Source organism: Eutrigla gurnardus, assembly GCF_963514095.1.
Source record: "Eutrigla gurnardus genome assembly, chromosome: 23".
In the NCBI taxonomy this organism is placed as follows: Eukaryota; Metazoa; Chordata; class Actinopteri; order Perciformes; family Triglidae; genus Eutrigla; species Eutrigla gurnardus.
The window spans coordinates 19,605,135-19,629,935 of NC_139934.1; the positions used below are offsets into that span (position 1 = coordinate 19,605,135).

General features: G+C 42.8%; 1 protein-coding gene across 2 annotated transcripts in view; it reads left to right on the forward strand.

The window, feature by feature from the left end:
* The window catches only part of sorcs2 (sortilin-related VPS10 domain containing receptor 2), a 521,993-nt gene that overhangs the window by 483,400 nt on the left and 13,792 nt on the right, over nucleotides 1-24,801 (forward strand). For both annotated transcript variants that reach the window (XM_084003700.1, XM_084003701.1), the window contains exons 20-22: nucleotides 11,999-12,132; nucleotides 12,897-13,020; nucleotides 24,688-24,800. In XM_084003700.1, the coding sequence (XP_083859826.1) occupies nucleotides 11,999-12,132; nucleotides 12,897-13,020; nucleotides 24,688-24,800 (371 nt within the window). The remainder of the gene's footprint in view (nucleotides 1-11,998; nucleotides 12,133-12,896; nucleotides 13,021-24,687; nucleotide 24,801) is intronic.

Sequence of the window (24,801 nt, forward strand, 5' to 3'; positions counted from 1 at the left end):
GAGCCTCGCTCCCTTTTTGAGAATGTTTTTTCCTTCTCATCACTTTTGTTTTTTCTGTATTTGGGTAGGAATGTGCTCTCTGTTGTGTGTCTAGTTTACGGCTTCTGATTTGCCAGTCGTCATCTTGGGTGGAGTGGCTTTGCCCCTCCTTTCTTGCTCTCACTTCTTCATGTGAGGGGGTGTGTGTGTGTGTGCTCAGCTGTTGTGTGTCTAGTTTACGGCTTCTGATTTGGCAGTCGTCATCTTGGGAGGAGTAACTTTGCCCCTCCTCTTGATGTAGTGGTGTCCGTTGTTGTAGTGTACTGTATTGCCGTTGTTGTTCACCGCTGTCTCTTATCTCCAGGAATTCCTCTTGGTCTAAATCTAGTATATTATCACTAGCCTCATTTTCTTCTCTATCTAAATCTTCCTCCAGCTCGGAGTCGAGTGAGTGCTGGGGTTCTTGGCTCGCTGTTTTGACCTCGGCTGTATGCTGGTTTGTTGGTGTTAGTGTGTGACTTTAATTTCTGTTGTTTTGTTTTTCTCCTCAGCTCTACCGTCACTGTCCCGCTTATTCTCCCGTTCACTTCTGTCCCTCGCTGCACTTGTGGGAATTGTCCAGCTCCCTCCATAGGCACATACGGTGGTGGTGTCTGCGTTTCCGGACCTGGAGCAGTCGGCTTTGTGCCATTTCGCTCCATTTTTTGTTGCATTGCCATGTGTTTATGTGTTCCTTCTATTTTAAAATATTGCAGCACATCTCTCTGCTCTGCATAACTTATTCTCTTTCGCTGGTGTCGTTTATCATTCTTTTTGTCTTTATCTCGTAACTCCGATTCCACCCGGTCACAGTAATCTAGATCAAAGGTTCCCGTCACTGGCCATCTTGTGCCTCCTGATGTTATTCTATTCCACTTTGTCATGCATTTTTTAATTTGTCTTTTTTGTCTTGGGTGTTTCAACATTACCAATTCAACTGCTGTCAGTCCTTCCGACTGTGTACTGTAATTTGAACCCATTTTTTCTTTTACACACTGACTGGGTGCAGCGGCCTGACGGCGCTGTGCTATCTTGCTCCGGTTTTATTATTTTAACGCTGGCCTTCTCCTAATCTGGCCCTCCGCTTGTTGATTTATTCTTTAATTTAATGTCTTACTTTTCTTTTTTCTCTGCTTTTTCCTTTAAATCATTACTGCTAGAATCGGCTCCAGCTCCCCCGCGACCCTGCGTACAGGATAAGCGGTAGCCGACAAACGGACCTTTAAATAACTCCTTTGTTTCCTCCTTTAAATAACTAGCTAGGATCAGTTCCAGCTCCCCCGCGACCCTGAGTACAGGATAAGCGGGAGCCGTTAGATGGACTTTGAAATAATTTTCTCTTAATTCTTACTTATTTGATTTCTCTACTTTATTATTATTATTTACTACTTTTACTTTTACTCTATCACTTTTACTCCCTTTTTTTATTTACACTGCACTCATGCTCTCCTCTATCTCCCGACAGCATATCACATATTTTGTCACTTTGCGCACTTTTATGTACATATATTTACAAGGCCTTATGTTTTCTTATTTTACAGCTGTTTTCCCTACCTATTTTATGTAGCTACTCTTACAGGCAACAGCCCTCTTGTAGGCGCTGTTCCTATATCTTATCAACTTATCGGCAACAGTCCTGCCCTAGGAACTGTTCCGGTGCCTAAAGGCGACAACCTACCCTTTTGAAGTTGCCCCTCGACACTAAATCCTCTATTTTCACACAGAACTCGTAAGTCTAGATCGCCCCAAAAAAGGTTCCAGCAATCTTCCAATTCAGACTTTTTCAGTTCTTTAACAACATAAATGACAGACATTAAATAACAGACATACAGGCAACAGTCCTCTTTTAGGTGCTGTTCCTATATCTTATCAGCTTATCGGCAACAGTCCTGCCCTAGGAACTGCTCCGGTGCCTAAAGGTGACAACCTACCCTTTTGAAGTTGCCCCTCGACACTAAATCCTCTATTTTCACACAGAACTCGTAAGTTTAGATCGCCCCAAAAAAGGTTCCAGCAATCTTCCAATTCAGACTTTTTCAGTTCTTTAACAACATAAATGACAGACATTAACATACATCTATCCTCAGCTGAGCTTTAAATTTCTCTACTCCCCCTTCCCCGTTCCATTTACTCGATTAAACAGTGAGTAAGTATTATTTTCTTGCGATATATTATGCATTATTCTCATTATTACCATATTTCTTGCAACACACCATATTATTCCACTTATTATACTAAAACATGCAAATCCACATAAAAATTAACACATTAAAAATCAGTTGTTCCAATGTATCCATTTTTAGGCATGGTTTACACATAGATATTTCTTTCTCTAATCATTTTACACATTTTTATCATGATCTTAACCTTCACAAACATACATAAATCACACAATCATAAATCGTTTGGATTAAAGACTGCTGTTATGCTTCCTTAAAATACCTTATTTCAGGTTATATAATTTTTTATAACTTAAATTTATTATTATTATTTTTTTTCCAATAAAATAATTTTTTCCTAGGTTCTAGGTTCTTTCGGAAAGGTTTTTAGACAATACCTGAGACTTGTGGGCTGGGAGGAGTGGACAGCGCCACTCGTAACAATAATAAATCTTTATCTGACCTTAGCGGTAGATGTGGGCGCGCCCGAGTACCGCCGTCCCGTCCTCCCAGTCCTCCGCCGCAGGCTGTGTGCCGGACCAGTCCTCCTGGCTAGCTCGCCAATTGTTGTAGCGAAAAACCTTCAACTACATAATTTCTAGGTCCATTTCAGCTTAACTATCTTTCTAAAAAACTCACAAGTGTAGTCCCAGATGAAAAGAAGTCCAAACAGTCTTTAATCCAAAAGAGATGTTTATTAGCCAATACAGGATCCAAACATCAAGGGTTACCCCGGGGTAAGAGCGCCCGAGAGCCCCGTGTCCTCGGTTTATATGTTGTTGAACCCAGGATTCCACGCCCATGTCAGGTTGCCACCCACACCTTTTCTACAAATCAGGATCTTATTTTCCTAAAAAACAATGACTGTCATAATATCCCCACCCATCATTTGGCCCTCTCCCAGTTGTCACAATTTGGTAGGGGTTTTTTTCCCATTAGCCTGCTAAAGTGTTCCTAAAACACCTCTCCTCAATGTAGCAGGCCTCAAGGCCATTCTGACACAATGGTGTACACAGTTTGTATGGACTCATGAACCCAGGTGCAGGGCCTTTAACTCACAGCATGTCATGGTAACATAGATATCCTTATGCTGCAGAAATAATTAACCCCTTAGCCACTACAATATTACATCAAATTTTTGTACCTTGAACTTGTTCCACCCATTTGCTGTTCTACATAGTTTCACTGGTATTAGTAGATGGTTAACAAACTATTAATAACTGATCTGTAAAGTGTGAGTTAATATATTAGTGAAGTATTAGTTATTAGCTTATCTATGTTATTGGGACGTTATTCTAAAGTTGCAACTATTCCTCATTTTCTAACTAAATAAATGAGGAATAGTTGCAACTTTAGAATAACGTCCCAATAACATATATAAACTTAACAAGTCATCAGTAAGTCATTTATTAATAGCTTGTTCATAACTCATTAGCTTACAGGTTATTAATGATCTATTAACTATCTATAAGCCATCATTAATAACCCGTAAGCTAATGAGTTATTAATGATCTATTAACTATCTATAAGCCATCATTAACAAAAAATAAATCATTAACAAACTGTTAAACACTTAACAAATCATTGATAACTCATTAATTAACAGTTTACTTATGATCTATGAACTAGTTATAATGGATAGTTATTATAAAGTGTTACCAGGAATATTTGAGTGAATTTTCAGAGCTGAGCTTAAGTTATAGGTTGTTGTTGTTTTTTTTGCAATATATTTTTTACCACCTCAACACTTAATTTATGTAAAAATAATGGAGGAGGATATACAGAAACATGACAAAACACAGTGTGTGTTCTGGAGTACCCAATACTGGGCAAAGGAAGTAATAAAAAAATTGCACTGCATCATTAACAGCACCACATTCTTAGAAAATATCACCTAGCTTGTGAGTTCAGTGTACAATCACATAACTGCACAGCTGCACCTGTTTCTGCATGTTGTGATGGGCCTTGGTCAGACACATGGCCAGAAATGTTGTGATTAAAAGAATAAACATTCTTATTTTTACTAAATTCATCTGCAATTGTCCTTACCAATTTTAATTTGTAATTGAATAACCCTGCCATACACCTCTCACCGTGTTTTTTTTTTCACTTAATTTTTATTTCAATTTGTTGTAGCTTATACAGACATATACATGCAAATTCACATTAAGTCTGCTGTTTTACATGTATGATAAGAGTAACATACAAACATAACAATAAATAATTAAATAATAAGCAGTCTAAATGTAGTAAAATACAAGTAACGTGACTTTTACTGCCTTAGTATGGTCATGGCAGGTCTCCATCTGTTAACAAAGATATCTTTTTGAAGCCTCAAGGAATAAGTTATTTGTTCCATATGATGGATTTCCCAGACCTTCTCAATCCACATATTGTATGTTGGAGGGTCAGGTTTTAACCATTTAACTGTAATACATTTAAGAGCTGAAATCAGTAGTATTTGTAAAATGTATTTTTCCCCTTTTCCTATTATGTAATTTGGTATTAGTCCAAACATTACCCTCTTGGGATCTTTATTAATATTTTTCTGAAATACTTTTCCAAGTGCCTCAAAAACCTCATCCCAGAATTTTTCCAGTTTAGGGCATGTCCAAAGTATATGACTGTGGTTACCAATATGTGTCCCACAACTCCAGCATTTATCTGAATGCGTGGGCTCCATTTTGGATATGATCGCTGGTGTCCTAAAGAATCTTATTATTACCTTCCACCTGAATTCCCGCCATGCATTAGAGTTAGTTACTTGATGTGCTTCTGTACATATTTCCTCCCACTTGTCTTGCTGTATGCCTGTGTTCATTTCATTTTCCCATTTTTCTTTGATCTGAAGAGTTTCATTGGGATTCATATCTAAAAATATTTTGTAAAAATGGCCAATCATTTTCTTATATCTTATCTTTCTTATATCAGTTTGTAATTGTATCAAGAATTCTTCAATTGGGGTGGGCATAGGATTTTAGTCCACTCACTAGTCACTACTCACTATATGCTTTGTTACAAAGCCTGTTGCAATGCCTAATATTTTGTTTAACTTTGTTTCCCCAAATAAAAAGTTAAAAAAAACAACTCTGAAATTGGGCTCTAAGGACATCCACTGCTCTCTCCTCATGGAGGAATTCTGAGACACTGAATATTCATGATATGCAAATACCACAGGCTGCGAGCCCCGCCCACCACAGCTGCTTGCGCTCATGCTCGTGCTTCTATAAGAGAGAGAGAGAGAGAGACACACACACAGACAGAGAGAGTGTGTATGGTAGTAGACAGAAGTAGTGCAGATACCGTTGAAATACAGATGTTTGTTTATCTACTCTTCACATTTATTAAATGTATTTTCTCTTCCTGTTTCCTAGTGCGAGTTTAGATACACAAATATGATCGCATTTGTCAGATGCGATCATCTGTATTTTATTTTGAAAATTGCTTTTATTTTGAAAATTGACCGGATTGTCTCGTGTTTCTTTGTGTGATTTCCTGCCAGAATTGACGTGTTCGCTCGCGGCACGCGCAAAACATAGAGCTGACGCCGAAACGATCGCTTCACAGCGCGGGACGACCGCACCTTTTCGCGGCGTCTGGTGTGACGCTTAACCAGGACCGAAAGGAAGCGGGCTCCGCTCCTATTCGCGGCGCTTCCGCGGCTGTGTGAACCTGCCGTGACACAGCTGCGCCCTCCCGTGGATGTGTGCGTGACTGCGCGTGCACTGGAAGGTTCCAGTCCCCTGCCCACATCTGCCTATTCGACAGTGATTGGTTGGGTGTACTAGAGACGTACATAATCTCGCTTGCCAGGATTCGTTTGAATTTTAAATTTCACAGAGGTGCACAGAAATCTCCTCCTTCAGGAGAGGAATGTGAAAACACCTCTCTAGTGACAAAATCTGCACAGATACAAGTAACTATAGTCAGTGTCAGACATTTTAGAGGACAGAAAAATAAGAAAAACACATTTTTGAGTGGAGGGGGACTTTAAATCAAACAATAGAGGCGAAAGAGGGCAACCCTGCCTACATCCTCGCTCCAAGGCAAATCGGTCTGATAGAAACCCGTTCACTTTAACAGCAGCTTGTGAATTAGAGTATAACATTTGTGTCCACTTGAATGAATACATTTAGGGCCAAATTGGAATCGTTTCAGTGTTTGAAAAAGGTATTGCCAGGATACTCTGTTGAATGCTTTCTGTGCATCTGGTGATAGTAGCATTGGTTCCTTCCCTTTAGTCTCTGAATGGGTCATCAAATTTAACAATCTTCTAATATTGTCGCCATAAGATCTTCCAAGAATAAACCCAGTCTGATCTGGGTGAATAATGTTTGTTATAATTTTATTAACACGCCTCGCTAATATGGATGTTAGTATACGTAGGTCTGTATTCAACAAAGATATTGGCCTATATGATTCACATTTGGTAGGGTCCTTTCCTTCTTTATGTATTACAACTATTGTGGCTTCCCTTCAAGAGGGGGCCAGGATTCCAGATTGAAATGCATAATGGTAAGCTTTTAGCAGCAAGGGTGTCACTATCTTTTTAAATGTTCTATAAAATTCATTGATATAACCGTCTGGTCCAGGGCTTTTACCATTTTTTAATGTAGAGATGGCCTGTAGTATTTCCGATTCTTTTATAGGTTCATCTAGTTCCTTTGCCACCGGCTCAGACAACTGTTTTAAGTTAATATCTTTAAGAAATTGTGCCGATTCTTTATTGTCAGTGCAGGTATCTGTATTTGTGTATAAGGATTTGTAAAATTCAGCAAAACACCCTGCAATTTCATCCAGTTTTGTGAGTGTTGAATTACAAGACTTTAATTTGTGTACTACACTCAACAAAAATATAAATGCAACACTTTTGTTTTTGCTCCCATTTTTCATGAGATGGACTTAAAGATCTAAAATTAATTCCAGATACACAATATTACCATTTCTCTCAAACATTGTTCACAAATCTGTCTAAATGTGTGATAGTGAGCACTTCTGCTTTGCTGAGATAATCCATCCCACCTCACAGGTGTGCCACATCAAGATGCTGATCTGACATCATGATTAGTGCACAGGTGTACCTTATACTGCCCACAATAAAAGGCCACTCTGAAATGTGCAGTTTTGTCTCACAGCAAAATGCCACAGATTCCACAAGCATTGAGGGAGCGTGCAATTGGCATGCTGACAGCAGGAATGTCAACCAGATCTGTTGCTCGTGCATTGAATGTTCATTTCTCCACCATAAGCCGTCTCCAAAGGCGTTTCAGAGAATATGGCAGTACATCCAACCGGCCTCACAACCGCAGACCACGTGTAACCACACCAGCCCAGGACCTCCACATCCAGCAGGTTCACCTCCAAGATCGTCTGAGACCAGCCACTCAGACAGCTGCTGAAACAATTGGTTTGCATAACCAAACAATTTCTGCACAAACTGTCAGAAACCGTCTCAGGGAAGCTCAACTGCATGCTCGTCGTCCTCATCGGGGTCTTGACCTGACTCCAGCTCGTCGCCGTAAAAGACTTGAGTGGGCAAATGCTCACATTCGATGGCGTCTGGCACGTTGGAGAGGTGTTCTCTTCACGGATGAATCTCGGTTTACATTGTTCAGGGCAGATGGCAGACAGCGTGTGTGGCGTCGTGTGGGTGAGCGCTTTGCTGATGTCAATGTTGTGGATCGAGTGGCCCATGGTGGTGGTGGGGTTATGGTATGGGCAGGCATATGTTATGGTTGAAGAACACAGGTGCATTTTATTGATGGCATTTTGAATGCACAGAGATACCGTGATGAGATCCTGAGGCCCATTGTTGTGCCATACATCCATGAACATCACCTCATGTTTCAGCAAGATAATGCACGGCCCCATGTTGCAAGGATCTGTACACAATTCTTGGAAGCTGAAAATGTCCCAGTTCTTGCATGGCCAGCATACTCACCGGACATGTCACCCATTGAGCATGTTTGGGATGTGCTTGACCGGCGTATACGACAGCGTGTACCAGTTCCCACTAATATCCAGCAACTTTGCACAGCCATTGAAGAGGAGTGGACCAACATTCCACAGGCCACAATTGATAATCTGATAAACTCTATGCGAAGAAGATGTGTTGCACTGCATGAGGCAAATGGTGGTCACACCAGATACTGACTGGTTCTGAGTCCCCAGACCCCCAATAAAGCAAAAAAATGCACATTTCAGGGTGGCCTTTTATTGTGGACAGTCTAAGGCACACCTGTGCACTAATCATGATGTCAGATCAGCATCTTGATGTGGCACACCTGTGAGGTGTGCCACACCTCAGCAATCCATTTGCTGAGATGGATTATCTCAGCAAAGCAGAAGTGCTCACTATCACACATTTAGACAGATTTGTGAACAATGTTTGAGAGAAATGGTAATATTGTGTATCTGGAATGAATTTTAGATCTTTAAGTCCATCTCATGAAAAATGGGAGCAAAAACAAAAGTGTTGCGTTTATATTTTTGTTGAGTGTATATTAGAGGATTGTTGTTTTTTAAGTCTTAGAGCCAACAGTCACTTGCTCTGTTGCCATTTTCGTAATATTTTTGCTTAGTGAACCTTAAGTTACTCTCATCTTTTCCGTAATCAGACTGTTTAAATCTAAATGGCCTCATTTATATAGTGCTTTTCTCCAAAGCCCTTTACAGCAATGACTGACATTCAACCATTCATGCACACAAACAGCGGAGTCAACCACGCAGGGCGACAGCAAGCTCGTCAGGAACAATTAGGGTGAGGTGTCTTGCTCAGGGACACCAGGCACTCAGCTAGGAGGAGCCGGGGATCGAACCGGCAACCTTGCGGTTGCCAGCCAACCCGCTCTACCTCCTGAGCTAGACCCGCCCCTTAAATTTCTCTGTGCTTGTTTGAGCTCCTTGAGCAAATTGAGAGTTAGTGTTCTTTTATGTTGTCGTTCCAATTGTATTATTTTATGTTCCAATTCACACTGCCTTGCTACCCTATCCTTTTTTTTTTTTTGCACTTGCAAATGAGATGATGCGGCCTCTAATGTATGCCTTAGCGCAGTCCCATTGGATGAGGGGGGATATTTCAGGAGAGATGTTCATATCGAGATAGTCCTTTAGTTAATTTATTACAGAAGTAATAAATTCTTTGTCATTTAAAAGTGATGCATTTAGTCTCCACTGTTTGGTCGTTGATCTATGTCCTATGTCCCATGAGACTGCAAGGGGTGCATGAACGGATATTGTTATTGGCAAAATCTTGACGTCCTCTATCCTTTGTAGCTGTGCTTTGGGGGTGAAAAAAAGATTGATTCTCGAATAGGACAAATGTCTGTGGGAATAAAAAGTAAAATCTCTACCTTTAGGGAATTTAGTTCTCCAAACGTCCACTAATCCTGACTCGCTCGATAGGTGTTTGAGAATTTTACTCATTCGAGAAATAGGTGTTTTTCATGGCAGTTGTCTATCCATATGTTGAGACATGACACAGTTGAAATCCCCTCCCATCAGTAGGATACCAGAGCTATGCTGAAATATTGTGGCAAAGACTGTAGTGATGAAGCTTGGCTGATCCTCATTTGGGGCGTATATGTTCATCAGTGAGACTTGTATGCCATCAAAAGATCCATTTACTAAAACAAATCTCCCTTCAGAGTCCTTATGCACGCTAGTGTGTGCAAAATTAGCCTGTCTGTGCACTAAATATGGAGACTCCTCTTTTTCTACCTGATTGATGTGATGAGTAGAATGTTTTGTCTGCCCAGGATTTTTTGAATTTATCGTGTTCTATTTCTGATAAATGGGTTTCTTGCAAGAAGGCTATCTGACAGTTTGCCCTTTTTAATTGATTAAGGATTTTCTTTCTCTTTATGGGACTGTTAAGACCCTTGACATTATAACTTATAACCGTCAGTGATCCCATGACTAAGCATTAGAATATGGAAAAACATAGCCCTTTGCCTTCAAAAAATATACTGATGAAGGAGCAGGTGAAGAGGGGAGGTCACAAATGGATCGTACAAAACTATACAGTTCCTGCATATGATAGGGTGGGTGTTTGCGAATAAGGTTGATGTAGGAGAGAAAAGAAAAAAAAAGACAGAAAGAGAAAACAAACAAACAAAAACAAAAGGACCCACAGAAAGAACATAAACCCAAATATCCATAAGTGAAACAGCAGTACACTTATAATTCAGTTCAAGCATTATCATATACCATTTGTGTTGGAACAGGGGGAAAAAAACAATTCCCCGTTAACTCTCAATTTTACATTTGGATCCCTGGGGAACAGAGGGATCCGCATAGAAAGAACGAACCATGAGGTTGAAAAAAACGTGATCTCAACCAGCATTGTTGGATCAGTCTCTTGGGACAGGGTCCCAGGCTGCGGGTCGGAACGTGCAGCTTTGCGAACCATATTTAAAGGTGTTCGCCTTGCCTGGACATGAAGCCAAACAGGATAACAATCACTTGTTAACACTCAGGCTCCCGCACAGTAAGGCAGTGTATCAAAGACACTTTATCTACAAATTTATTTTAAATATGTAATCAAAATTGTTATGCATTGTTTATAAACCAAATGTAACAATAATACAAAGACTTAACATATCAAGCACAGTACAGAGACATATAATACTCATATTGATCGTCAACCATCTGAAACATCACAGATCAAATGTTACCTCCCGTGTTGAATAATGGCACAGTCAATTCTCTGGCTCCGCTGTTGGGATGACTTTTTTCTTCACGTAGTCCATAGCTTCAGTAGCATCCAGAAACTCCTTCTCCTCGTTGTTGTGGGAAATGCGAAATCTAGCAGGGAAGAATATTTCAAAGTGGACTCCCAGTCTCCCCCGCAGCATCTTCCTGACATCTGTGAAGGCCACTCTGGCTTTGGCGACGTTGACTGTGTAGTCTGGGAATACAGCAATCGTGTTTCCGTCGTATTGGAGTCTGCTAAATCGGTCACGGGCCTTCCTCAGTATGGCCATGGCGTCTCCGTCATTATGTAGTTTTGCGATGATTGCTCCCCTCTGAACCAGACTGCGGTGAGAGTGCTCGACCATCACTTCTTTGTCCTGTTGAAAAACTTCTTTGCTGCAGGTGAGCTGGATCCCGGCTGCTCGGCGACTCCCGTGATCCCAATATTGCCTCTCCTCATTCTCCCCTCCAAGTCCTCACACTTTTCCCTTAGATCATCCACCAACTTCTCCAGGTCTTTTACTGTGCGTTGTGTTGATACGACCTCGTCCGTCCATGTTGATAGTCCCTCCTTGACAGCTCCGACATTAGCCTTCACATGGTCGAGCTCAGCGCAAATAGCCGTAGTATTGTTAGCTATTTCAGTTCTCACTGCCATAATTTCCCTCGTAATAGATTCAAAGTCGTCTGCCAGGGCGCTCTTCAATTCCTCTCTTATCACTGCGGATATATCTTTTCTCAGCGAGGAGAGGATATCAGTCTTGATTAATGTGATGTCCATGGTCGGTGAGTTCACGGGATCGGGCGTAGCTGAGGTTGGGTTACCTGGACTCTTACCCGAGAAGGTGTTGGGCCTTGTAGTGGACGTGCTGTCAAATTTATATTTTCGAAGATTTGATGCTTTCGACTTCGCTTGGACTCACTTTGGGTCCTCCTTCAATGCCCTAATGAGGTTTTTGTAGTGTGTTGAATGTAATTTGTAGATTAGATGTCATTTAATTATGAAATTATAAACTACTCTGCAGAAGCTCCGAGTTACGCGTCTTACTCCATCAGTCGCTCACTAGCGCCCCCGTTTTCAGTGTTTTAATGGAATTCCTTTCTTTGTTATCTTTCTTTTCTTAAAGCCCCTCTACAGGAAGTGCAACTGGAAGTGGTTCCCATCACTGGGAGAAACCATGAGGTCAATCTGACAGCCATAGTTCTTCCATTTGAGGCCAACCTGTCCGTCTTCTACTGGTGGACAGGAGACAACCTGCAGGTAAAGGACACACTACAAACTGTATCTTATAACATTAACTAAAATTGGATTATATACAACTACTATTTTTTTTCTGGGTTGCCTTAAAATCACATTCTTTTATTTTTTTGTCGGCCACAGCATTTACGGATCATATCCTTATCTTGTTGTTATAGCTAGCTTGTGAGCAAAACACTTACTTTTCATAGCCAGTTGATACTATCTATAACCTATAGCCCCACTTTGGGCATAAGTCACTGACAAAAAACTCACCAGGCCTCCTGGTCCTGGGCCAATTTCTCCAGCTGACCCTATGTTAGGCCAGTCCTCCTCAAGTCTGCCTTCAGGCCTTGGCACCATAGGTTTCTTGGTCTGTGGAGAGGGGGCGTGCCTTGTGATACAGGGGGCAGACTCAAAGACGCTTATCAATCATTTGAAGTCATATTTGTGTCCATGTGATGAACGCTAGCCCGATATTCACACTGTGGTTATTCCTGATTTTGGTCTCTACCAACTCCTGAGGAAACTCCTGTCTCTTTAACTCATGAATGCTTTCCATTTCACACAGTCACAGTGTTTTTTACATTGTCATGTATCTCATGACAATGTGAGAAACAATGTGATTGTTAGTGTAAGCTATGAGTCATTCTTAAGAAAGGATTCAATCTGAGCCCAATATCATTATGTGATCAAGGAAGCCATTTTGTACTCCCAGAATTTTCAGATACATCCTGTATACACAGTTTACCTGACTAACAGCCAACCTGTTGTGATTTTTCCTGTAGCCTACGCTGACTTTGCAGAACAGCCTTTTGACTCATTTCCCAGAGACAGGGGAAGTTTCAGTCACTGTCCAGGCTTCTAATGGCCGATCTATGGTGCAGGATACCAGGATAGTCCGAGTCTACGGTAACAATAACAATAATTAAAAGAACCTCATTGTAGATTCAGGCTGACTTGAATGAAACTTTTAAAATGAAAAGAATAGAAAGTATGATCATCATCAAGCTTGTCAGATGTTTTGGTTTTGGTACATAAACATTTTGTTTGTATTTCGTTTTGTATATTTTGTGTGTTTTGGTGAATCAATCTGTACATTTTGTCCACTCCTCGGATGTGACTATAATTTATACAAATTTACATATTTTAAATTTACAACCTTAAATGTTTTCATCAAGGTTCAAATTATCACTGGCCAAACTATTACCCTTAAAGTTTACACTGCAATATCCTTTTTTCAGAATAATGAAATATGGTATATACACACAACATTTGCACTGTCAACCACTGCCTTACACTGCATGAAAAGTCGGATTTTCGTCCCTGTAAACGCCCGGAAATCTCCCTAATTTTTGGGAGTTTACGACAATTTACAGGCTGCAAACGCTGGTTCGTCTGTGCCGAAAATTGTCGAAAACAAACCACAGCGAAGGCTCTAATTAGCATATGAATAGCAGCGAAACCGCGCCTGGCCAGAGATGGCTTGAATATCCTCACTCAGGATTGGATGAAACCACTAGTTTTAAACAAGTATAATCGCTTGTGATTGGTTGGCAGATCTGGTCATTACAAATGTAAAGCCAACCCACGTTGGCAGATCTGTCACTATTGGTCAACCTGATGAGTCATTATAAATGTAAACCCCACCCCCGTTGGCAGATGTGTTACTATTGGTCACACTGGGTCTTTTAAACAAGAATAATCACTAGTGATTGGTTAGCAGATCTATCACTATATATATATATATATACATATATATATATATATATATATATATGTGACGGATGTGGCTCGTGTTGAAACTTCGCTCATCAGTTGCTCCACAAACCACAGATGACGACCAGGTGGATAACAGGACTTTTATTCTGCAACACAGCGTTTTTCCAGTGAGGAATGACGAGGGAATCTTCAGTCATGGGATACACACTATGAATGAGTACAATTAAGCTAGTTTAGCTTAATATAAGGTTAACTTAATCACTGAATATTTTTGGAAACTAACATCATATATTGTGCTCAAAGCAGTTAGCCCAAATCATGACAAGGACATTACGCTGTAAAATATAAAGTGCGAACATTCAAAACTACATTTTCCCAGACTACACAGAATTAGCCGTCTTACCACATTGAAATGCTTCGTCATACTGAGTTTTCCCTCGCCACCGCCGCGCCACTAGATGGCAGTGTTGCGCCTATTGCAGGTATAATTTAACATACATAACATTACTCCGTCACATACACCCCCCTTAAATTATGCCAAATATGGGCAACATTCTCTAAATAAAACTCTTTCCAAAGGTAAAAAAAAACTGCATGGATCTTGAGCACCGATGTACAAAAAGAGACAATGTCAGAATTTCTTCCATAAGAAGTGTGTGAGGACAGGGTGGTACCAAAACCTGCACTCATCACAGTCAGCAGAGATGCCATCTACATCTCATAAACTCGTACATATCTATGCTTTGTCGGCATGGAGTAGAACATATCACACCTCCCTTGAGCGAAGACAAATAAAAGAAAATGGAGAAAAGAAAAAAAAACAAGTGACCTCTAGCCACAAAATCCCACTAGCTGCCCTACACACAAATTGCCAAAGTGGGTGACATGGAGACAACCACAGACCCCTTCATAGATTCAGTATCCCCCACAAATCTCTGGCCCGACATCTCACAAACGAGCCTATTTGGACACTTAATGGTCCTGCCATACCTCGTGGAAACTGCAGGTGCACCTGTGGTCTGTGGGTGTGTACAAACTACCTCTACCAACTCAACATCAACTGGGGACAGCTGGATATCTGAGGCTACAGACATATCAACAGGCAAACAAGTCTCATCTTGCCCTGAATCTGACAATAAGTCAGAATCTGCATGAGCGGCAAGATCATGGTCAGAGTTGTGAGAGGCACTGTCCAACAGCTCCTCTGCCCGGCCTTCCTCCATGACAACCACTAATGAAGCGCGGTCGAGATCACTTCCTTGAGAAACACCCTCTACCCCCGCTACTGCTTGTACAGGGGACTGTATGAGCCAGTTCATGGTTCATGATCGGGCATCCTCCTGATCAGCCACGATGGAGCTCTGGCCACTTCTACTGAGCGTGTCAAACTGTGGTTCGCCAGAAACCGTTTGACGTTCAGTATGCTCAGGGAATGTCAGGAAGTCAACCGGGAGCAGCATGTTCCTGTGCACAACCATCACTTTTCCTGAGACTTTGTCTCGGATCCTGTACACATTAAGGCCAGACCTCACAGACACCACCTCGAAAGGGGTTGAATCCCACCGGTCTGAAACCTTTTTCTTGCCTTTTTCACCACGATTGGCAAGCAGCACTCTATCACCCACAGCCAACGGCAAACCTTTGATTCTGCGATTGTAGATTTTGGCGTGGCGATCTTGCTCACCAAGAGCATGCTGCTGAGCAATCCGCGCGGCCTCAGAGAGATCTCTCCTCAGATGGTGCACAAACTCATGGTGGCTGACAACGTCGGGATTTCCAAGAACATGATGGAACATGATGTCAACAGGCAAGCGAGGGACCCGTCCAAACATTAAGTAAAATGGAGCAAAGCCTTTTGTCTCATGCACTGTGCAGTTATAGCAGAAAGTCAACATCTGGAGCATCTGCGGCCACCTGGATTTGCACTCAGAGGGAAGAGTCCTTATCATGCCACCGAGAGTCCTGTTGAATCTTTCAGTGATCCCATTGCCCATTGGATGATACGGCGTTGTATGGGACTTGTGCACACTTGCCATCCCAAGAAGATCTTTGATTAGCCTGCTCTCAAAGTTAGCCCCCTGGTCTGAGTGGATTCGTTTGGGGAACCCGTAGACACAGAAAAACTTGTCCCATAAACAGCGAGCAACCTGCTTTGCAGACTGGTTTCTACAGGGAAAGGCTAGCGCTAGCTTTGAGAAATGGTCGGTCACAACAAGAACGTCAGTTGTCTTCTTGTCACTTGATTCTGCAGTCCAAAAATCGATGCACACTAGCTCCATAGGAGCTGTGGTGCGGATGTTCTCAAGAGGAGCTCGGGCGTTCGGCTCAGGAGTTTTCCCTAAGATGCATCTCTGACAGTGTTTCACATGATTAACCACATCCTTCTCCATTCCCGTCCAGAAGAAACGTTCACTGGCTAGAGAGAGGGTTCTTGAACGGCCCTGGTGACCAGCGCTATCATGAACACCACGCAGGACTTGTCGCTTCAGGGACTCGGGTATGACCTTTTTATTCATATGATGATCCCTCTTCACTCGGTAAAGAATCCCATTACGCACCTTCAACTTCTCCCAGTGCTTCAACAGCCTGAGTACACAGCTTGACTCTGCCATCCTTTCCTTCTTGTCTGGTTTCCTATGCCGCTGAACGTAGAAGAGGGCTCTGCTAACTGTAGAGTCCTGCTGCTGCAAGTTACACAACTGACTGTGCGGGATGATGGTGGATGGGTCTTCCTCTGGCAGTTGCAGTGAAGATGGGCTTGCACCAGACAGACGAGAGACACCACCAGCACGATGGGCATCCAAAACTGCTGACACCTCCTCAGCATCGATGGCACCTCCAGATGGCAGGCAAGTACCTCTTTCCGAGCTAAGATCCCCATCTCCTGTATCCTCAGCATCTTGGACGGCCTGGCAGTTGTTGGTAAGTCGGAACGCATCCTGTACTGTCCCAGTAACAACTCCATTGACCTCATCCAACAAAGACAGGTAAGGCTCTTTCACCAGGCGATGGCTAATGCAAGACTGGACAAAGGGTTCACGACTCAGAGCATCAGCAACAGTGTTCTTTGGCCCTGGGACATATTTCAGGTCAAAGTCGTATGCCGCGAGTTTTGCAACCCATCTCTGTTCGCAAGCATCCAACCTGGGTTTGGTCAAAACATATGTCAAGGGGTTGTTATCAGACCATGCTGTAAAATGCCTTCCTTTTAACCAGTGAGAGAACTTGTCACATATAGCCCACTTCAGAGCAAGAAATTCTAGCCTGTGTGCTGGGTAGTTAAACTGGGCATGTGACAGTGTTTTGCTGGCAAGCCTTGCGACTTTATCACCAGGCTGAAGCTGAGATAGGACTACCCCAATCCCATCAAAAGACGCGTCAACAGCGAGAATGAAGGGCTCTGCGAAGTCAGGATGTGCTAGTGTCACACTGTGGGACAGATCGTGCTTCAAAGTGTCAAAGGCATCCCTATACTCAGGTGTCCAGTCATCCGCTGAAAGTTTGAGATGATTGCGGCGCTTCCTTCCATGCTGTTTCTTTTGACGGACTTTCCCGCCAGTCTTCTGTTCTGAGAGCAGCTTAAAAAGGGGTCTTGCCTTAGTGGAGCAGTCTTCGATAAAGTGCTGATAGTACAGCACCATTCCCAAGAACGACCTAATTTTCTTTTGAGAAGGAGTGACACCATCACCCTCCATCAGATCAGACACCTGTACCCGGTTAATAGATTCAACCTTTCCAGGGTCCGTCTGCACTCCTGATTCTGAAATAACATGTCCAAGAAATTTAACAGATCTCTGGAGAAAGTGGCATTTCTTTGGTGCCAGCTTGAGATTGTGGTTCTTCAAGCGGGAGAACACCATCTCCAGGCGCTCAAGCGCTATCTGTTCAGTGGGACCAAATACCATGAGATCATCCAAATAACACAAGAGGCTTGAGAAATTCTGATCCCCAAAAATAGAGAGCATCATGCGCATGAATGTAGCCGGGCTGTTAGAGAGACCCTGAGGCATCCGGTTGTATTCATGCAAGCCAAACGGGGAAGAGAAAGCAGTGAACTTTCTGTGATCTTCATGCAGAGGCACATTGTAAAAGCCGGAGGTAAGATCCATGGTAGAGAAGAAGGCATTTCCACCCAGTGCAGCAAGAGCATCAGCTTGGTGCGGCAGAGGGTGCGCATCCTTCAGTGTCCTCGCGTTGAGCCACCTGAAGTCCGTGCAGATACGCAGATCCCCATTTTTCTTCCACACGAGGACCAGGGGCGAAGCGTACTCACTCGAAGATTTAATAATAATGCCCTTTTCTTCCATGTCATTGAGAGCTGTTCTTAGCTTCTCATAGGGGTTTGGCGGAACTCTGCGGTAAGGCAGACGAAACGGCCTCTCATCTACAAGATGTATCTTGTGCACAAAAGTCAGATGCCTCTCCACAGTCCATCTTATGTCGTGAGAAGATCGGCTCATGCTTCTCTATGATCTGACAAAGCCTATCCCTCCACAGGTCAGAAACAGCACATGCATCCAGGTCCAGATCCTGAAGGCCAAGCTTGTCCAGTGCTTTCTTGATGTCCTCCTTGGATCTCGGCTTCACAGCATCAGAGACAGATTGAGCGTGAACTTGGATGTGATCAGGTTGAGACAGATCTTCAACAGCGACACAAGGAAACACATCTGCCAGTTTCGTGTTCCTCTTCAGCACTATAGGCTCACTAGTTGGGTTGATTATTTTCATGGGCAGACATCGATCGTCCCACATTGGCGTGACAATCCTACCAACTAAAATTTTTCTGGGCCTGCATCTCGCTTGTGTAGGTTCAACAATCAACGTACTCCCAACTGACATGTGTGCTGAATCAGGGAGCTTTCCCCATACCAGATTCTCACTATGTGGCTGTAGCGTCACGCACCGTTGTAACTTCAATGTGCCAACTATGTCAGGCACCATGTCACCTTTCCATCTCTCTGTGTTTGAAATGAGAGAGAAAAAGTGATGGCTGTCTTCATCGTTAATACTACTGGGCTCCGACATGAGTCGCCAATAGCCAGCAGTCTTCCTCATCAGTTGGAGAATCCTTTTTATGGCGTTGCTGCCAAGGATCATTTCATCAGTCTGACCAGGAACCACAAACATAGGGACAACCATCTTACACTCATACACTTCAATTTCCACATCACATACTGCTGAAGGCGTGACCTGATGACCCCCATATCCAATAATGACAACATCATCTGCAGAATGTTGCCGTATATCTGGGTTATGCTGCAAGAGGCGCTCTACAGCTGGCTCACTCAGCGTGCAGCCAGTTGAGCCAGTATCTATCATAGCCTTCAGGGTGACATTAGCCACGGTGACATCAGTATAAAATAAACTGTCTGACTTCTGAATTCTGTGTGTGCCCTGGAATATAACAGTCCTGTCTGAGCCCAATCTGTAACTGAATGACTCAAAAATGGATTCAAAATCCTCACCATCACTGTTGGGAGACCCACTAATAGGATCTGCACCGTCCTCCCCTGGATGCAGATCTGTTAGTTTCCCGACCCTAGACATGGGCTGGATGTCGGTTGTACAGGACAGCTGCGTCTGGAATGATCAGCGGAGAAACACTGGAAGCAAAGTCTCTTCTCACGGCAATGAGTGACAGCAGAATGGCCAGTATCACCACAGACAGCACATGGCAGGACATTCAGACCCTCAATCCTGGGGAGTTTCGACCGAAGCTGCCTGCCAGTATTGTTCCGGGGAGGGACAGATTTGTCCAGCAGAACTTTCTCCAGCATGGTAATGACACGTTCAAGAGCAGCTGAGTCATTCGTCTTGGCTGTGTGAGTGTCTAGAGAATCAGGTTGGGGCACAGCAGTGGGGAGCACCTCAACCCTGTTCATATACACATTCTCGATGGGCTTCCTACTCACGTCAGTGGCAGCAGCACCCCTTGAACCCATCTCTGCGTGGTACTCATCCAGCACTTCCTGGACCTCTACTGCAGCCCACTTGTCAATGGTCTTTGACCTGAATGTCATGGCAAGCTCTTTGGAGGGACAGTTCTTAATAAACATACGTGTCAATTCCAGGCTTGGGCAGTGTAGCTCTTTACCCTGTTCCTTGAGGCGGTCAGCAGCAACATCTGCAGCTTGGTTGAGCCTCAGCCAGTAGGCGTATGCATCCTCACAAGGCTTCGGCAGTGTAGTGTAGAAATCTGCTAGGGGAAGGGGTGAATAGGGGACAGCAGCGAAATGCTTACGGAGGAGAGCATAAATCGCATCTGGATTCTGTGCAACATTAATGCCACTGTTCCTCATTCCGAACTTCACAACATCCTTAGCTCGACCCCTTAGATGAATGAGAATTTCTTCTGCCTGCTGCTCCGTACTGACATTTGTCCTCTTTATGTAGTCTTTCATCAGAACCTCCCACTCATGCACATCCACTGTGTCTGTGCTATCTCCCCTGAATGTAGTGGGTTCCTTCACCTTCCTATGAGGAACAAACCGGACTTGTGACATGTCCAGACCATGTGAAGACATGTTAATGGGCATGCTGGTGGGCATGTCGTGCACATTTGACGTACTCGGTGTAGGCGCACTATGTACTGGGCTGAGGTGTGCAACTATACTATCTGCCAGCTGCTGGCCAATATTTCTAATTAAGTCGCTCAGCCCACTGACAACTTCCGGTGACTGTAGAATAGGGTTTGGCGTGGATGAAGCAGTAACCTGTGTGTTAGGTGCAGGTGCAGTGTGGTGACTCTGAGAAGGAACCCTGACCCCACTGACTGAAGGAGCCTCTGCCGGAACCTGCCCATCTCCCACACCACTAACACCACCTCCAAGAACAGGACTGTTGAACTGCAACACCATAGGACTTCCCCTACCTCTACCAATATTCCCAGTAAAAGGTGTACTAGTCTTATCTCGTATGAAGCTCATATTCAAATGTTATACAAAAAAAAAGAATTTACAAAAAAATAAAATCAAACAGAAATGTGTATCAACACCAAAAAGAAATTGGACACGGGAGAAACCACTTAACCCTTAAATGCTAAATATACACTTGCTAATACACTGTCCACCTGATAGTCCAATGCAAAAGCTGTCCAGTATAGTAGTCCCGGGCCTGGGCGAAGAGTCAACTCCAAATCGACGGGTCACGGCACCAATGTGACGGATGTGGCTCGTGTTGAAACTTCGCTCATCAGTTGCTCCACAAACCACAGATGACGACCAGGTGGATAACAGGACTTTTATTCTGCAACACAGCGTTTTTCCAGTGAGGAATGATGAGGGAATCTTCAGTCATGGGATACACACTATGAATTAGTACAATTAAGCTAGTTTAGCTTAATATAAGGTTAACTTAATCACTGAATATTTTTGGAAACTAACATCATATATTGTGCTCAAAGCAGTTAGCCCAAATCATGACAAGGACATTACGTTGTAAAATATAAAGTGCGAACATTCAAAACTACATTTTCCCAGACTACACAGAATTAGCCGTCTTACCACATTGAAATGCTTCGTCATACTGAGTTTTCCCTTGCCACCGCCGCGCCACTAGATGGCAGTGTTGCGCCTATTGCAGGTATAATTTAACATACATAACATTACTCCGTTACATATATATACATATATATATATATACATATATGTTTATATATATATATATATGTATATTTATACATATATATACACACATATTTATTTTTATTTATTTATATATTTATAAATATAAATATGAATGAATTTATTGAGGAAAGGAAAAATTGCCAGGAGGAAGTATTCAAAGAAAGAGCTTTATTGACAACACAACACACAACTGTACAAATTTGCCCACACAACAAACAAATGAACTGGCGACATTCTGTCCGAATTTCGTCAATTTTACAGCCGCCTGCGGTGCGTGGCCCTGTACTTGGGAGTCTTCTCTAATCGCGACTGTAGAGTCGCAAAGAGCTCGGTGAGCTCCTGGCTACGAGAGGATGGAGGTCGCACAATCTATCCAGACACCCAGCCAACGACGCCGTCCTCCTCATCAGACATCATGTCTGTGGTGGCGCACTTCCAACGGTCCACCTCATCGCCAGCAAACACACTCCGTCTCGCTTCCAGCAGCTGTAAAACAATCAATAAAGACAATCAGTACTGCGCGATGCACTGCACATGGACACAACACATCTATTAATGCACCTGAAAAATAGGTTTAGGTAGGTTTGGTCACATTGACCAAAAACGGATCTAATAAATCTAATAAGTCTTACCCTCTTTCTCCTGGAACGACTCCGAGCTGACCTCTTCACAGCTTCCGCCTGCGATGCGAGATCAGGCTGTGTGAAGCTCCTGCGTACCGTTTCATAGTATGTCTTGCAGGCAGCTGGAAAACAATTAAATGAGTGGTATGAATAAGAAAACTTAAGTCACAGTAAAATTAAAACAAGGAAGAAGAAAACAGTAAAAGTTACTTACACACAATGGCGTCACTATCAGCGTCATAGAAATCCGGACTTGCGGACAAAGCTCCGAGCAAGTAAGAGGTCACAGCTTCGTTATGAGGCGAGGTTTGTCTGTGAAAACAAAATGAACAGTTAAGATCGGTATCTACTGTTAACGCATCTATTTCCTTATACAGCAGAATGAAAGCATATTCTTTAAATCGTACCCTTGCTCCGGTTCGTAGCGCCTACAATTCGTCTCCGAGTTGTGAAGACGGCGTACTGCTTCCTGTAAAAGACCAACAACATACACTTAACAAAGCAACTTAACGTTACACTGGTTCCTCTCTCTTGTTCTTTTACAAGGCTACTATGCTACTTTTAGCTTGGACTATTAGCTTTTCAGCTACTTTTAGCTTGGGCTTGCTTTGCTAATTTTAGCTTAGCTAGCAGTCACCGAACATATTCTTACCGCAATCATCCTGAGAGTCTCCAGCAGTCCTGGATATAAGAATTATAACATTTAAACCACATTTTCTTAAGTGAAGCCTCTCAGAGCAGCATCCCTCCTGCCGGTGAACGTGAACGTCTCCTCATCGTTCCCTCCACTGAATGAGGTGCCCTGTGTCTGCATCCGTCCCTTTAACGGACAAGGGTGCACGGCGTTATTAATCACCGTTAGTAAATATATAACCACGGTTTAACATAAGCACTATATTATTAGTTAACGTCGGTAAAAACGGCACATTTGCCGCTTCGCTTGTGCTCGTCAGTAGGCTAGCCGGCTGGCAGGACCTTCGATTCGTAACGTTAACGTACAATGCCAACAACAATAAAGTAACGTTCATTATCAATACGATTTAAAAGTCAGCTGGAAACATAAAAGTCATGTTACAGTATACTTACATGTGTACGCGGTTTGTGTCGGGCTCCTCGCCAGAATCACTGCAGTCGTCCGCCATTATCCAAAACTTGTGAAGTCAGCCGCAATGCATTTTGGGAAGTTGAGTAGATTTAGCAAGGTCCGCTATTGTATGTGAACGCACTACGTACTCAAATTTACGTCACAATTAAGTACGAGTAGGACGTTAGTATGGCATTTCGAACACATCTATGATCTATGAACCCATCCTTGACCCTCTAGCAGAACTACGACCAGCCATTATAAAGCAGTTTATAGTTGTTAATGTTGTGTCAAAAGGTACTGCATTTAAACATGTTATTGCGCAAGTTTCCTGGCTTCATCCCCATCCGGACAGACATTTTTATGGAAAGCCAATAGAAGTTTGGAGCTTGCAGGGAACAGACACGTCATACCCAGCATCATTTCTGCCTGTTGAGCGCATTGCTGGGAGATGTGTGGTTAACACATCCACTGTGCATTTAAGCAAGACCAAAGAAAGGGTCACTGTAGTCATGCCACTATGCACAGTGGTTGAGCTCTAGGAGACTGTGATGTTGTTTGCATGAATGTACATTTTACCTTTGTGGCAAAGCCTGATTAAAAGTAATTGTTGAAGCAAATTGTTTTGTGTATCTTTGAATGAATATGAAATTAAGTTATATCTTTGAATGAAGATGAAATGAAGTTAACACCTTTCAGAAAAATGTCACCTGGGGGAAAACTCCCCCTGCTACCCTGATTTGCATTTGTATAGCTCACAGCATTTTCATTTACATGTTAAAGCCTCCCCTAGGATTACGGGGAGGGGGGTCATGGGGGGACAACTGCCAAGCAAGGCCCACGTCAATTCCCGGCAATTTACGTCAGTTTTCGGTGTTTCCTGCAAATTGCTGTTTGCAGTCGTAAACCTGAACTTCCACAGCAATTTACAGGGCCGCTAACTGACGAAAATCCCACTTTTCATGCAGTGTTAGTCTATGGCACATTCAGACACAACTGAGAACTACTTTCTTTTTCCCACTGTTTTAAAACTGACTTAAAATATCTGTTGTTGTTTGTGTGTGTTGATTATGATGAATTATGCCATTTTATTAACAGGCATGCTTTTTTATCTATAAGCTGAAAGCTTTTTGTTTCATAAGAGAGCAATGCTTTGATGTCTGTTTAAACCAGATGGTAATGTTGTGCAAAGGTAGGATTTTTTCTGGGATCCACTTCAGTAAATTAGTAAACTATTTTGATTGTAGTTGAGTCTGCTCAAATTAATCTTGTTTATGTACACACTCTACATTTTTCTATGCTCAGCAGATATTTTGGGATACTGGCAAACTACTTTAATTGTAACAATGTGCATCTGCATGTCCAGATTAAATTCTCCACTGATGTTCCTTCCAAGATGATAGACAGCAACGTGTCCATTCAGCACATATCTGTGTACATATAGTGCGTTTCTCCTTCTGTAGCTTGAGTTATGACTGGTAACGGCGAGAATTACTTACTATTTTCCTGTTCTATCTAATCCCAGATAACTTTCAGGTCATCCCTCTGAGTTTCAGCTCAAACCTGGACCACTTCAACCCAAACATTCTGGAGTGGAGAGAGGACATTGGCCAGGTGGTCACCAAAAAACTCTCTCAGG